Source organism: Budorcas taxicolor, chromosome 5 (genome assembly GCF_023091745.1).
Source record: "Budorcas taxicolor isolate Tak-1 chromosome 5, Takin1.1, whole genome shotgun sequence".
NCBI lineage: Eukaryota > Metazoa > Chordata > Mammalia > Artiodactyla > Bovidae > Budorcas > Budorcas taxicolor.
Window position 1 is genome coordinate 141,590,892 of NC_068914.1, and position 13,953 is coordinate 141,604,844.

Below are 13,953 nucleotides of genomic sequence, written 5' to 3' on the forward strand. Positions count from 1 at the left end.
GGGGAGAGGAGGTCAGGCAGAGCTCAGCCAGTTCCTTACCTAAATTGCAAGAACGGGTAAGACAGCATTCAGAAGTGGCACCTGTGACAGCCAGCTAAAGGGTGGGAGCCTGGGCCCAGGGTCCCAGGTTAGGGAAAAACATAATTCTAAGACCGCAGAGTACTGAACCAGTCCATCCACAGACATGTTTCCTTGGCGACCAGGAGCTCAGTTGGGGAACGTGGCTGGCTTAGCACAAACATCACTACTCTGGGGCAAAACCAACCCACTGCATGTGTTGCTGTGTGTGCCTGGCAGGAATATTTTGTGGCCGATAATGACTTGGAATCTTAGGATTCTGCAAGTTTCTTAGATGGATTCGAACTTGTGTTCAGCAAAAGCCCCCTGCCAAGAAGTAGCTTTGGCTGAGTACTTCCGTGATGGGCAGCGGGCCACAGCATAAGCAAACCATTTTTGGACAGCTCTAGTCGCTAGAAGGCTCTTCTGCTGTGCTGGAAGCTGGCGTCCTCTGTAATCTCACGTACCTCGGTTCCTAGTTTTTGGCTTTTGGAGCAGCACAGCACGTGTGTCCTGTCTGCAACAGTTTCCTAAATAAATAAAGGTGCCCCCCCGCCAATCCTTTTCCATCTTCACTGGCCCCCAGTTCCTCCAGCACCCAGTATGCTTTCTGGCTGGCTACATTCTGAAAATCTTCATATACACAGGAGATGACATCTCGAAAGCGATATTAACAAAAAGATCTCTGGAATAAAGAAGATATTTAAAAAGAAGTTATATTTATTTGCCTGCTGTATAAAGAGCATGAGCCACAGTGCTATATATCTAACAAAGCGAATGACCACTGGCCTGAATTCAAGGCACTTGTTTAAGAAACTCTTGGCCTAGTCAATCCTTGATAAATCTTCCCTGTCTTCCCAGAAAAGACATAACTAGTACTAACCCTAAAAGATGCTTCCATTGTACTAAGCAATGAAACCAAGGCTATTGTTTAAGGGACAATAGCTTTTGTTGGTTTCTCCCTCTATCTTCATGTACCCACATGCACAAGTGGGTTTGCTGTGAAGCTAGTGAGTTTCAGGGGCCTTCGTTTGCACAGTTCCATGAAAGGAAACCTAAGGGGCTTTCCTGCCAGGCTCAGTGGTTAGGGATCCACCTGCCAATGCAGGGGTCATGGGTTTGATCCCTGGTCCAGGAAGAGCCCACATGCCCATGGGGCAACTAAGCCCCTGCTCCACAACTACTGAAGCCCACATGGCCTACAGCCTGTGTTCAGCAACAAGAGAAGCCACCACAGTGAGAAGCCTGCACACTACAACTACAGAGGAGCCCCACTCGTCACAACTAGAGAGGGCCCGTGCACAGCCACGGAGAGCCGGCACACCATAAATAAAAAAAAACAGCCCACTTATCACAACTAGAGAAGGCCCGTACACAGCAATGGAGAGCCGGCACACCATAAACGAAAAAAAAAAAAAGGAAACCCAGAACTATGTGTCTTCAAATTATAACTTCAGGTCCTATAAACCCTAGATATACTCCTAGATACATGCATACGCACACACACAGAAACCTACAAACTAACACATACACAATTTTGTATCAGTGACCTTGACGTTAAAACCTAGGCATCTACTTCGAGAATCCTAAATTCTATTGTTTTATTTGCAATTTGTTTGAAACAAACAGTAGAGAGAGTGAACAAACTGCTGCAAATTGCCTCAGCAATTTTACTAGTGTCTGAAGACCAAGAACATAAAGATGCTGTTTAGAGGGTTAATAAACTTACCTAAGTTTCTTTACTTTTAGAAGGAAGAGCTTGGGCTCTGGAGCAAGGGAGTCCCAGGTTTGAATCCCGGTTCCTCTATTCATCAAATGCATGTCCTGAGGCACACTACCTATTCTCTTTGAGCCTTAGTTCAAGGCTTAAATATTCTTTTGTATCAAATAAGAACAATGCCTAGACTTGGCAGGGCTGTTATGAGGATTAAATGAGATGATAGGAATGAGCGTCGGCCCCAGGTCTGCTCAGGAGATGGTATTCCTTGTGACTATGATGATGATTAACTGACATGTCTCCAAAAAAATCTGGAAATTTATTTGCTCTGCTTCAGTACTTTTTGTCTTTCAAGGACACACGTAAGTTTCATAAGGTCATACTCATAAGAATGGAATTTTTTTTCCAGCTGACGTCATTTCACACACATATTTCTAGTTCGCCGTTTCTTTCCCTGTCCTAGCGTGCAGTGTATCTTCAACTTCTTCCTATGGGTTTCTTCCCTTTAGCATTTAAGCAGCTTCAAGTGTTTTCTGTCTTCACACACACACACCCCCCCACACTGTCCAACTCTGTTATCACCACGCCCCTCTCCGTGCACTCCTCTGGGCCCTCTGGTCTCCACTCCAACTGTCTCCGAAGTGCTTTTTTTTAAAAAAAGAAAATTGAGGTATAGTTGCTTTACAATGTTGTGTTGGTTTCTGCTGTACAGTGAAGTGCATCAGCTAACCATGGACGTATATCCCCTGCCTATCTGCAGGAATCGAGATGCAGATATAGGGACGGACATGCGGACACGGGGTGGGGGAGGGGATGAACTGGGAAACTGGGACTGATGTGCGTGCACTGCCATGTGTAACACAGCTGCTGCTGCTGCTGCTGCTAAGTTGCTTCAGTGGTGTCCAACTCTGTGCGACCCCACAGATGGCAGTCCGCCAGGTTCCTCTGTCCCTGGGATTCTCCAGGCAAGGGTACTGGAGTGGGTCGCCATTGCCTTCTCCAGTGTAACATAGCTAGCTAGTGGAAACCTGTCATACAGCTCAGGAAGCTCAGCTTGGTGCTCTGTGACGACCCAGAGGGGTAGGATGGGGGAAGGAGGGAGGAAGGTCCAAGGGTGCTCTTGCCGAGGTCACCTCCAGGTCATCAAAGCCAAAGGGTGATGTACTTGCCTCTCAGCATCCTCATCAGCACTAGTCACTGTCACCCCTCGCCTGGAACACCCCGCAGCTTCAGACACGCCCCATCTCCTGGTTTTCTGCTCTCGCTGCTTCCTCGCCCTGTAGGGCTCCCAGGCCTCTCATCGCCTTTCTCCTGGGTCATCTCAGCCCCTCCAAGGCTGCCGTCAACCGGTCTCCACTACATCTGCTCCAGACACCCCTCCTCACCTTCAGAACCTTCGGTTACCTCCTACACACATCCTCTTGCCTGCCACCCGGGCACCACACGTCTTATGTGCTCGACACCAACGCCTTTACAACCCTCGGTGCTTCCTACTGCTGCAAATCCCCAGCTGACTGGGTCAGAAACAGGACTCACCCTCGACTCTCTCCTTCTCATTCAGCATCAGCAAGACTTACAGCCTCTGCCTTCTAAATACTCCTTGAATCACCTGCTTTTCCCTGCTGGATGTCTTAGTTTCAGTCACTTGCCATCGCGTCTACCGACTGCCCTACATCCCACTTCTCAGTTCTGTGTTTCATCATGCCAGTCTCTGCTTCAGACCGTGAATGGCTTCCACCTGTCTTTAAAATAACATTTAAAGTTCTGAACATGATCCGCAAGGCCTGTATGATCTACTGAAGTGACTCAATGAATGGCTGTAAAGCTACAGTGTATTCCTCTATATTTATATTCTCCATATTTTTTAAAGCCCGTCAGTTCTCTACTGGAGGTACTATGGGCATTTCCAGTTTTCACCGTCATGAATAGAATTACTAAGGGTATCTTTTTCGACTTCCTGTTGGATTGCTTCCATGGGATTTTTCTTTTCCTAAAACGGTGTTATCAGTGAAAGGGTATGATTAGTTTTAAAGTTCTTATTATACACTGCTGATTCTCCAGAAGAATTGGACCAATGCAGAGTGCCATTGACAGGGGTACCCAGAGCCCCTCCCTGTGGGGTTTCACAGCGTTTACCTTCTTGAGTTCAGTAGGTTTAAAGCGGAATCTTCACATTATTAAAAGCTGGCATTTTTCAGAGGTGACAATTTACTATGTACACATCCTCCTACGAAGATGATCAGAAGTAACACATTCTTACATGTGCAAAGCGTTCTCTCTTCTTTTTCTCTCTCTTCTGTTTTTATTCAGAGATTTTAGTTTCCCTCTGATCAGTTACAAGAAAATAACAGCATATATGGTGTGGGAGGGACACTATTCAACTCTCTGCTGCTCTTTCCTGCCTGTGACAGGTTCAAAGTGATGTCTGAGGCCTCAGTCCCTTCAGTTTCATCATAAATTCAACAGTGAAAACACCAACTCAGACACAGGCCTGGGAGAGCCCACTGGTGGTCTAAGAACATTCCCATCGTGGGACTGTTTGGCATTCCAGCTCTGCTCTATCTTCGTTTCCAAGCATTCCACTCAATCCATTTTTATAGCCTGATTGAATTACAAATCTTTTAATTTAATACAGAGTGCTTTCTGTGACCATAAATTCCTCTTTCACTTGGAACAAATATTTGAAATTTATTTGATATCTATGTCTTGGACACAGAGATCCTGGGAAAAAAAGAGCAGGTTGTGGGAAATTGGGATATTATCTAACATAAATATTATATATATATATTTAAATATTTACTTATTTATTTGGCTGAGCCAGGTCTTAGTTGCAGCATGCAGGATTTTTAGTTGTGGTATGTGAAATCCTAATTAGTTGCAGCATGTGGGATCTAGTTTCCAGCCAAGGATTGAACCTAGGCCCCCTGCACTGGGAACATGGAGTCTTAGCCACTGAACCACCAGGGAAGTCTCTGAATATGATGTTTAAGAGGAGACTCACTCAGGAAGACATCTAGAAAGACAACTGCCTTTACTTGCATACAGAAGGTAACGTAAGGTAAACCAAAGAATAAGTTTGTGAGAAAACCTAAATATTGTGACATAAGCATGCACTGTCAACTACAGGAAGTACTGTATGTTTCACATGTTAAAATATGACTCTGCATAGCAGAGCGATCAGTCACCACCACCATTTCACCAATGGGATAAGCAAAATGCTTACCAATTCCGTGACTTTCCTGTAATTGATTTATCTGAGCATTTTGCTGATGGGTAATACACATATTTTTGGCTTGTTCTGCTCAAAGACACAGGAAGAGAAGAGAGAGGCAACTTTGGTATCTTCAGTCAAGGGTCGTGTTTGTTGGAACTCCCACACTTTAGGGCTAAAATTCCCCTCTGTGACCCATGCCCTCAGACCCTGTGACTTGAGACTAAAGCAGCCAGTGGACTCAAGCCAGCAAACCACCTACCACTGCTTAATAGAGATTAATAGGCAGGTTGGTTTCCTAGGAAACATATGTAGATACAGACCAGTATTTAAGTTTAACCTTTAAAAGAAATTTAATATATCTGAAAGTCACAAGCAAAGCACATTTCCAAAGAAAAAGAGTCTGGTGGGCTGGAGAGGAAGAAACGCTTTGTAACATCACACTCCAGTATGTTAAAAAACTCATTTACTTAGTAAAACCCCAATATATTTTTTGATGAATTAAACTGAAGGAACTTTGAACGTTTCTTGTTTTTTTAAAAAGCATTGAAAAAAGTCTAATATGAATTAAATTAATAACACTTTTTGTTCATTTAAATAAGGAATACATAAATACATCCCACCCACTCCAGTGTTCTTGCCTGGAGAATCCCAGGGACGGCGGAGCCTGGTGGGCTGCTATCCATGGGGTAGCACAGAGTCGGACACGACTGAAGCGACTTAGCAGCAGCAGCAGCAGCAAATACATCCCACCTGAGTATCTTGCAATGGATAACTCTAAATGAGAGTGCTAATATCAATGCTAACTTGTCTGTTCCTTTGGATTGATGTGTTTTCTCAGAGTCTCCAAGAGGTCAAGTAACAATTGGAGTTATTCATTTCAAGGCATTCAATAAATTCATAAAATTCAATGAAATTCCTTTGAATTGAATCATCCCAGACCATTTAATGTGATAACTACCCAGCTGCCCAAGGACTAGATAAAATAATCCTGTCTGGGTGAGGTTTATAAAATAGACATTCTTTTACACTTTTCCTTTAACTTTGTGAATATTATAAATTTGTCATTCTGCTATATCCTGATTGGGAGATTATTTCAAAGAAAAGCTACCATTTATATTCACCCTTGAGATCTTCTGTGGGAGATGATATCTTAAACTATATTCCCTGTTTTAGTCTAGTGGTTGAAAAGGGAGGACCTTTGTCCTGAAAGTGGACTGCATAAATGTAGTTTGTTTAATTGGTTGGAGAATGTGGGGTTCAAGGAGGCTACTGTATTTGACTGAAGGTATCTTAATAGTTCAACTAATTATAATTGATTGAACTCTTGTTCTCTCCTGTCTACATATGGGATGAGTTGTGCCAAGGAATGTTATTTCTGTGTACAGAGAACATAACTCTGGGTGAGGCCAGGCAGGAAACATGGCCGGGAGGAAGCTGTAAACATCCACTTCTGGTGATGGCCCATCAGATCCTTTCACTTCATTCTAGCAACACTATGACTAGTGAGACGCTGCTGCTGCTTTGTCCTAGGCAGCAAAAAAGATTAAAGACAGACAGGAAAAAACTGGGTTAAGTCTAGGGTTTTTCATGGTATACAGTCATGAAGGAGACGAAAGTATCTATTTACTGCCTATAGGTGGGAAGTCGTAATGCTTATGCAAAGCTTAACATTTTCAGTGGTTGAAGCTGGGTTGAACTATAGAGTTTGGGATCCCCAGGTTGAAAATCCCATTTTATGGACAAGGAAGATAAGAGCAAATGAGGTGATGATATATGTGGAAGAGGCATGTGTAGAATCTGGACCTTGTGACATCTACTACGTTGAAGGCAAGAGCAAAGTGGAGGTCAATAGAAGCAGTGCCAAATGTTTCATATGAAAGAGAAACAAGGTTTTCTATTTATACCTTGTCTCTACCTAAGGAGAAGGTGAGCAGGTTTATCATGCCCTCATCACATTGCTGGCTGGCTACCTACCTCATGGGAAGGGTCATCTCATCTTCTTATTTCTGTCTTCCAATTCCTCTGACAATACTCCTATTCTGTGGCAGGTTTTCTGATAGCCCCTACTGTCAAGCATCACCTTGATATTCTGTCCATGGCTTTCTGGTTGTTGCCTTAAAATTAAATTACCCACAGCATAGATTTATCTTTAGTCTCAGCTCAATGTAGTGGGGGATGCTCTGAAATCTATTATTCCCAGCTTGGCCTGGCTTCTGTCTCAGACTTCTGCAGAAAAGGGCACATCTTCCTGAATGTTCTGGCATCACTTGGCCAAAATGCCAGGATAACCATTTCATGCCTAAAGCATATTATTTTGGTGTCACTGATTCTGTTCTGGACTTCAGTGTCTCAAATTAGGACTGTACCTGGTTTTCCTGCTTTTAGTGACCCAGTGAATCTACCCTATGCACTGATGGCAAACGTCTGTAGAGCAAGTCCCCTACATACAAACCTTCAAGTTGCGAACTTTCAAAAATGTGAATGTGCTTGCCCTCCATCTCTTCTTGCTGATGGTCCTTCAGTTCCACCACCTACTGCCTTCTCTCCCTCCTCCAGTCAGTAACTCTCCTTACCTGCTCACTGGATGCCAGCCCCTGTATGCCAGCTGCTGGACTACACTACTATGCTCTTCAAGGCACTATGCTGCTGCTGCTAAGTCGCTCAGTCGTGTCCGACTCTTAGCGACCCCACGGACTGCAGCCCACCAGACTCCTCTGTCCATGGGATTTTCCAGGCAAGAGTACTGGAGTGGGGTGCCATTTCCTTCTCCAATGCATGAAAGTGAAAAGTGAAAGTGAAGTCACTCAGTCATGTTCAACTCTTAAAGACCCCATGGACTGCAGCCCACCAGGCTCCTCCGTCCATAGGATTTTCCAGGCAAGAGTACTGGAGTGGGTTGCCATTTCCTTCTCCAATGCATGAAAGTGAAAAGTGAAAGTGAAGTCACTCAGTCATGAGTGGGGTGCCATTGCCTTCTCTGTCAAGGTACTATAGTGTAAGATAAAAAACGCTTTATTTATTGCTTTTTAAGTGTATTATTTGTGTGAAAAGTATTATAAACCTATTACAGTACAGTACTAAATAGCAGATTGTGTTAGTTGGGTACTGAGGCTAACTATGTTGAACTTATGCACAAACTGGACTTAACGAATATGCTCTCAGAATAGAACTCATTCGTATGTAGGGGACTGACTGTACCAAAGGGAGAGCTTCAATCATATCTTTCTCCTGATCAGAACCTTTCAGTGGTTTCTTATTATTTGCAAAATAACATCCAAACTCCTTAACTGGCTGTAAGATACTCTTGGGTTGGGTCATAATTCAGCTAATATTTATTGAGTGCCAAACAGATGTCATGCCCTGTGCTAGACACTGGAGACACGGCAGCTGAACAGGACGCAGCCTGAACTTTCTACTTTGAGAGAGGATATGGAATAGAAAACAATCTCATGTATCACAGTGTGAACCCTGTGTATGTGTGTCAGGGGCCATGACAGAATTAGGACATGTTCTGAGATAAAACAAACTGTGGAAAATTCTTAAAGAGATGGGAATACCAGACCACCTTACCTGCCTCCTGAGAAACTTGTATGCAGGTCGAGAAGCGACAGTTAGAATCAGACACGGAACAACAGACTGGTTCCAAACTGGGAAAGGAGTATGTCAAGGCTGTATATTGTCACCCTGCTTATTTAACTTATATGCAGAGTACATCATGCCAGATGCCAGGCTGGATGAAGGACAGGCTGGAATCAAGATTGCCAGGAGAAATCAATAACTTCAGACATGCAGATGACACCACCCTCATGGCAGAAAGCAAAGAGGAACTAAAAAGCCTCTTGAATGTGAAAGAGCAGAGTAAAAAAGCTGGCTTAAAACTCAACATTCAAAAAATGAAGATCATGGCATCTGGTCCCATCACTTCATGGCAAATAGATAGGGAAACAACTGAAACAGTGACAGACTTCATTCTTTTGGGATTCAAAATCACTGCAGATGGTGACTGCAGCCATGAAATCAAAAGCCACTTGCTCCTTGGAAGAAAAGCTATGACAAACCTAGACAGCAAATTAAAAAGCAGAGACATTACTTTACTGACAAAGGTCCATCTAGTCAAACCTATGATTTTTCCAGTAGTCATGCATGTGAGAATTGGACCATAAAGAAAGCTGAGTGCCAAAGAACTGATGCTTTTGAATTCTGATGCTGGAGAAGACTCTTGAGAGTCCCTTGGACTGCAAGGAGATCCAACCAGTCCATCCTAAAGGAAATCAGTCCTGAATATTCATTGGAAGGACTGATGCTAAAGCTCGAATACTTTGGCCACCTGATGCAAAGAACTGACTCATTAGAAAAGACCTTGATGGTGGGAAAGATTGAAGGCAGGAGGAGAAGGGGACAACAGAAATGGCTGGATGGCATCACCAACTCGATGGACATGAGTTTGAGCAAGCTCTGGGAGATGGTGAAGGACAGGGATGCCTGGCATGCTGCGGTCCATGGGATCACAAAGAATCGGACAGAACTGAGCGACTGAACAGAAAAGAGGACCAACAGGACTTCCCTGGTAATCCAGCTGTTAAGACTCAGTGCTTCCAGTGCAGGAGGAACAGGTTCACTCGCTGTCAGGGAAGTAAGATCCCACATGCGGTGCAGCCAAAAGGGAAAAACATGAGGACCAGCTCCTCACCCAGACTGAGGCAGGGAGATGTGGAGGAAAGGAAGGTGGAGTGGATCCAGGGATGTGGGGACGGGAGAGTCAGGGAAAGTGTTCCTGGAGAAAGTAGCAGAACTTGAAGAGGCAAGCAGACAAGGGTGAGGGGTGATGAGTAATGAACAGTGTTTCAAACGAAAACTTGTCTCCAAGGTCCTCCTCCAAGTGAACTGGCCTCACTTCCTCTTCAACCCTTTTCCCTCCTGCTTCTTGCTCACCTTTCAGAGCTTTCAAAGTCTGGCTTGGCTACCACACAACTGAGCCTCATCTGACAACCCGGCTGGAAACCACTTCTCTCCCCCTTAACTTGCTCAGTCAGCTCTCTTGTCCTCTGGCATGGAGCTACTCAGGGAACACTCACAGAATGAATTTCTACTGCTCTCTCTTAACTGTGGCTATGACAACCACGTCCCAACTAGCGCACCAGCCTAATGCTGCCTCTTCCATCTCCAGGTGGGCTTCCTCACGGCCACCCAAACCCACTAAGTTAACGCTGCTCCAGTGACCCGTCATGCAGTCCATCTTTCACGTTCCAGACCAGCTCCACTCTTTTTCTGAGGCCCATTCGTTCTGCTCTCTCCTTCCCCAGCTGCCTCCGCCTTCAGGTTCAGTGTGATCCTGCCTTCAGTGGGGTGGCAGGCTCCCTTCCAGCCTCCCACATGGCTCACCCTGCAAAGACTCGACAAACTGGCAAGGATGTACTGACAGATTTGGTATGTCTCTGCTCCCAGCTTTAAGGAAAGTTGAGAGGTCGCTGGAGAAATAAAAAATCAGCAACAAAAAGGAGCACCTGGCAATGTTTCTGTGGCAGCCTGGATAAGAAGGGAGTTTGGAGGAGAATGGACATATATATAAGTAAGCCCCTTTGCTGTCCACCTGAAACTATTACATCACTGTTAATTGGCTATAAATAAGTAAGTAAGTAAAGTCACTCAGTCGTGTCTGACTCTTTGTGACCCCGTGGACTGCAGCCCACCAGGCTCCTCAGTCCATGGGATTCTCCAGGCAAGAATACTGGAGTGGGTTGCCATTTACTTCTCCAGGGGATCTTCCCAACCCAGGGATTGAACCCGGGTCTCCCGCATTGGAGGCAGACACTTTAACCTCTGAGCCACCAGGGAACCAGCACAAAAGAGAAAGTTAAAAAAAAAAAGGGGGGGGCATACCTGAGATATGAGGGGAGGCAGAGGCAGATTTACAAAGAGGAAAGCGTGCCCAAGGTCTAAATCAAGTCAACTTAAAACGCATCATTGTGTTTTCCTTTGTTTGCCCGACATGAGTGACTTTTCCTGAACACTGATGAGCTACTGTACTTTTCCTTTCAGTTGGGTAACCTTGCCCCTTTGAGTTTAATCTCTAAGTTTCCACTGGCACAGAAAAGGGAAGTGTTTTTGCATTAAATTAAAAGGAACTCTCAAGGTTCCTTTCAGGTTGGTTTTATTTATATTGTTGTTTTACAGTTTTCTTATCCTGAGGCTACAGAAAGAATCAATGATGGAAGATGAAATGTTTCAAGTCTGTCTGTGTCCCTTCTAAAACCTTCACAGTGCCCTGGTTTTCAGCTGTAGAAGTTTTCAAGTTTCCACGAACATCTGTACTTCTGCGGGAAACTTCCCTTTTATCATTTCCTCCTCTAAACGGTTCTGCTGCAACTGGGAAGAGCTGGGGCGACACTATAGTTCTATACACATCCTTATCTTGCCCTGTGTGACAGGCCGTTTCCTCAGGACGGTTAGCTAGTTTATTAACTCCTGGCCGGCCTCCAGGAGTAAATAAGGGTGAACATAGCTGGGGACAAAGCCAAGACCTTGTGTGGGACCTTTGCCTTTAAGTCAAGGAAGAAAGGGTCTCTGCCAGACCAATGACATCAAAGTGGGGGCAGCAAGGAGACTTGACAGAGGCAGGACCTGTGGGTCCTCGAATAACTGTCCTCAAGAGGCAGAAACCCGAGACCAAGGCTCCCCTTGGACATGTGAGTTCCCAAACCTCTTCTAAAAATCCATCAAAGGGACTTCCTCGGTGGTTCAGGGTGAAGACTTCACCTTCCAACACAAGGGGAGCGGGTTCAATCCCTGGTCGGGGAGCTGAGATCCCACATGCCTTGTAGCCAAAACATAACACAGAGGCAATATTGATAAAGACTTTGGAAATGGTCCACATCACAAAAAATTTAAGAAAAAAATATCCATCAAGTGTGAGAAATGAAATTAGAAAGTCTGTTTGAGTTCTTATCTGTATCAGCAATACATTTTGCAGGTACCAAAGCTTCTTACTGAAGGAAACTTTTCCATGTGGTTTTAGAAGCCCTTATTTAGATAAATCTTTCTTGTTAGATGTGCCAGAGGGAACGGTCACTTGTATCCTTCAAGAGTTGCACAAACTATTAGGGTTTCCCTGGTGGCTCAGATGGTAAAGAATGTGCCGGCAATGTAGGAAACCTAGGTTTTATCCCTGGGCTGGGAAGATCCCCTGGAGAAGAGAATGGCAACCCACTGCAGTATTCTTGCCTAAAGAATCCCATGGACAGAGGAGCCTGGCGGGCTATCATCCATGTGGTTGCAAAGAGTTGGACATGATTGAGCGACTAATACCAACACACAAACTATTCAATGTAAGATTCATTACTTCAAAAAATTCACAACTTCCAAAAGAAATCACCTAAAGCCCTTTGAATTTGGGTCTCAAGCTGCCTGAGTTACAAGGATCTCCACCTTCCCCAGCCCTTCTCACCCATTCGCTTGTTTCTCCTTCCCCTTCTACTCCTCCTGCCTCAGCACCACTCATTCCCTGCCCTCTCCTGTCTTTGTTTTGAACTGAGCAGTTTGCATCCTATATCACTCTCAAGCATCTCTTCTGAAAGGCTTCAGAATCAGAAGCAAGGTGGAGAGAAAGGGCAAGAACAGATTTTCTTCCTTATATGGTGGTACACTTGAATCCCTAAAGTTCCAGGGTCTATAGGTCTGAACTAGGTCACTTCTCCTGAAAGTCTCTCCTGGACCTGGAAACCCTTCCTTTTCTCCCCTCACACTGGCCCTGGTCAGCAGGATCTGCCCTCCACTAAGCAGGGTCACTGTCCTTGCATTCACGGCGATCTGACGTGGAGATCTCCTGGGAGGGTGGGTGGTGACAAAGGCCAGTGCTGGAGACCAGACTTCCTGGGCTGAGCCCAGGTCCAGAGTCCAGCCTCTCACCTGAATGAGGAGACCGGTAGCGAAAGTCCTCTTTGGTCAGAAGTAGGAGAGCCTTGCCGTTCATCTCAAACGTGTTGCTGTCAATCGGCCTTAGAGAAAACTCATTTTCAGCCCATTTGAGCCACTGGGCTACGTCATCTCTGCTCCAGAACATGGGCTGCAAGCCTGTTGGAGAGACAGCAAGGCAGAAAGAAAAGAGAGAAAAAAGATCTCATCAGTTAGACAGCCGAAATAAAGGGAAAAGATTTTTGAATGGTTAACAAAACTGAGTCTCCATGTCTGAAGAGCCCTTAGGGTTCAACTCTGAACCTCAGGTAGAGCTCTGGCTGCATGAGTGTCAAAGTGTGTATCAAATGAATTTATTTAGAGGCAAAATGTGTGTGTTGGGGGGAAAGAATCGCTTTTTATGTCTTTAACGAACCATAGGTCTCACAGCCCTGTTCTTCCCTGCCCAGCTCCAGTGCCAGGGGTATGTGGATTCCCAGTCTGTCCTGAAGGTGCAGCTCTATGGGGGCCTGAAGCACCTGAGGAGATGCAGAGTCATAATAATGTCAGTGGGCTTTGGAGGCAACTCTAGAATCACAGGGCTTCCCTGTGCTTCCCTGGTGGCTCAGAAGGTAAAGAGTCTGCCTGCGATGCAGGAGACCTGGGTTTGATCCCTGGGTCAGGAAGATCCCATGGAGTATGACATGACAACCCACTCCAGTATTCTTGCCTGAGAATTCCATGCACAGAACTGATTTGATGGCAGCCCAGTGTCCTTTTGAAGTGAGAATGTTCCAGAATGGGGCTTGACCTGCAGAGATGCCAAATAATATAGTGTTCCCTGCAACTTCTTTCAGAAGGAGCAACTCACTTGTCTTGGGGACACTATCAGCCTAGCCTCTGGGAATGAGAGGGCAAGGTAAGGATAACAGGTACTTGTTCATGTTAGAACTTCCTGGTGGGGGTGGCACTTGAACTTTGAGTAGGACCAGGAGTGGGTTGGAGGGAGGGCGGCCCCTGGGGCCAAGAGGATGGCTCAGGCTGGATCTCTGTCTGGAAGCCTGACTGTGAGTCT

The 13,953-nt window shown here is 45.2% G+C and overlaps 1 protein-coding gene across 1 annotated transcript in view; it reads right to left on the bottom strand.

The window, feature by feature from the left end:
• The window catches only part of ETV6 (ETS variant transcription factor 6), a 286,284-nt gene that overhangs the window by 42,407 nt on the left and 229,924 nt on the right, over positions 1-13,953 (bottom strand). Inside the window, exon 3 of the mRNA XM_052640662.1 lies at positions 12,894-13,058. Within this exon, the coding sequence (XP_052496622.1) occupies positions 12,894-13,058 (165 nt within the window). The remainder of the gene's footprint in view (positions 1-12,893; positions 13,059-13,953) is intronic.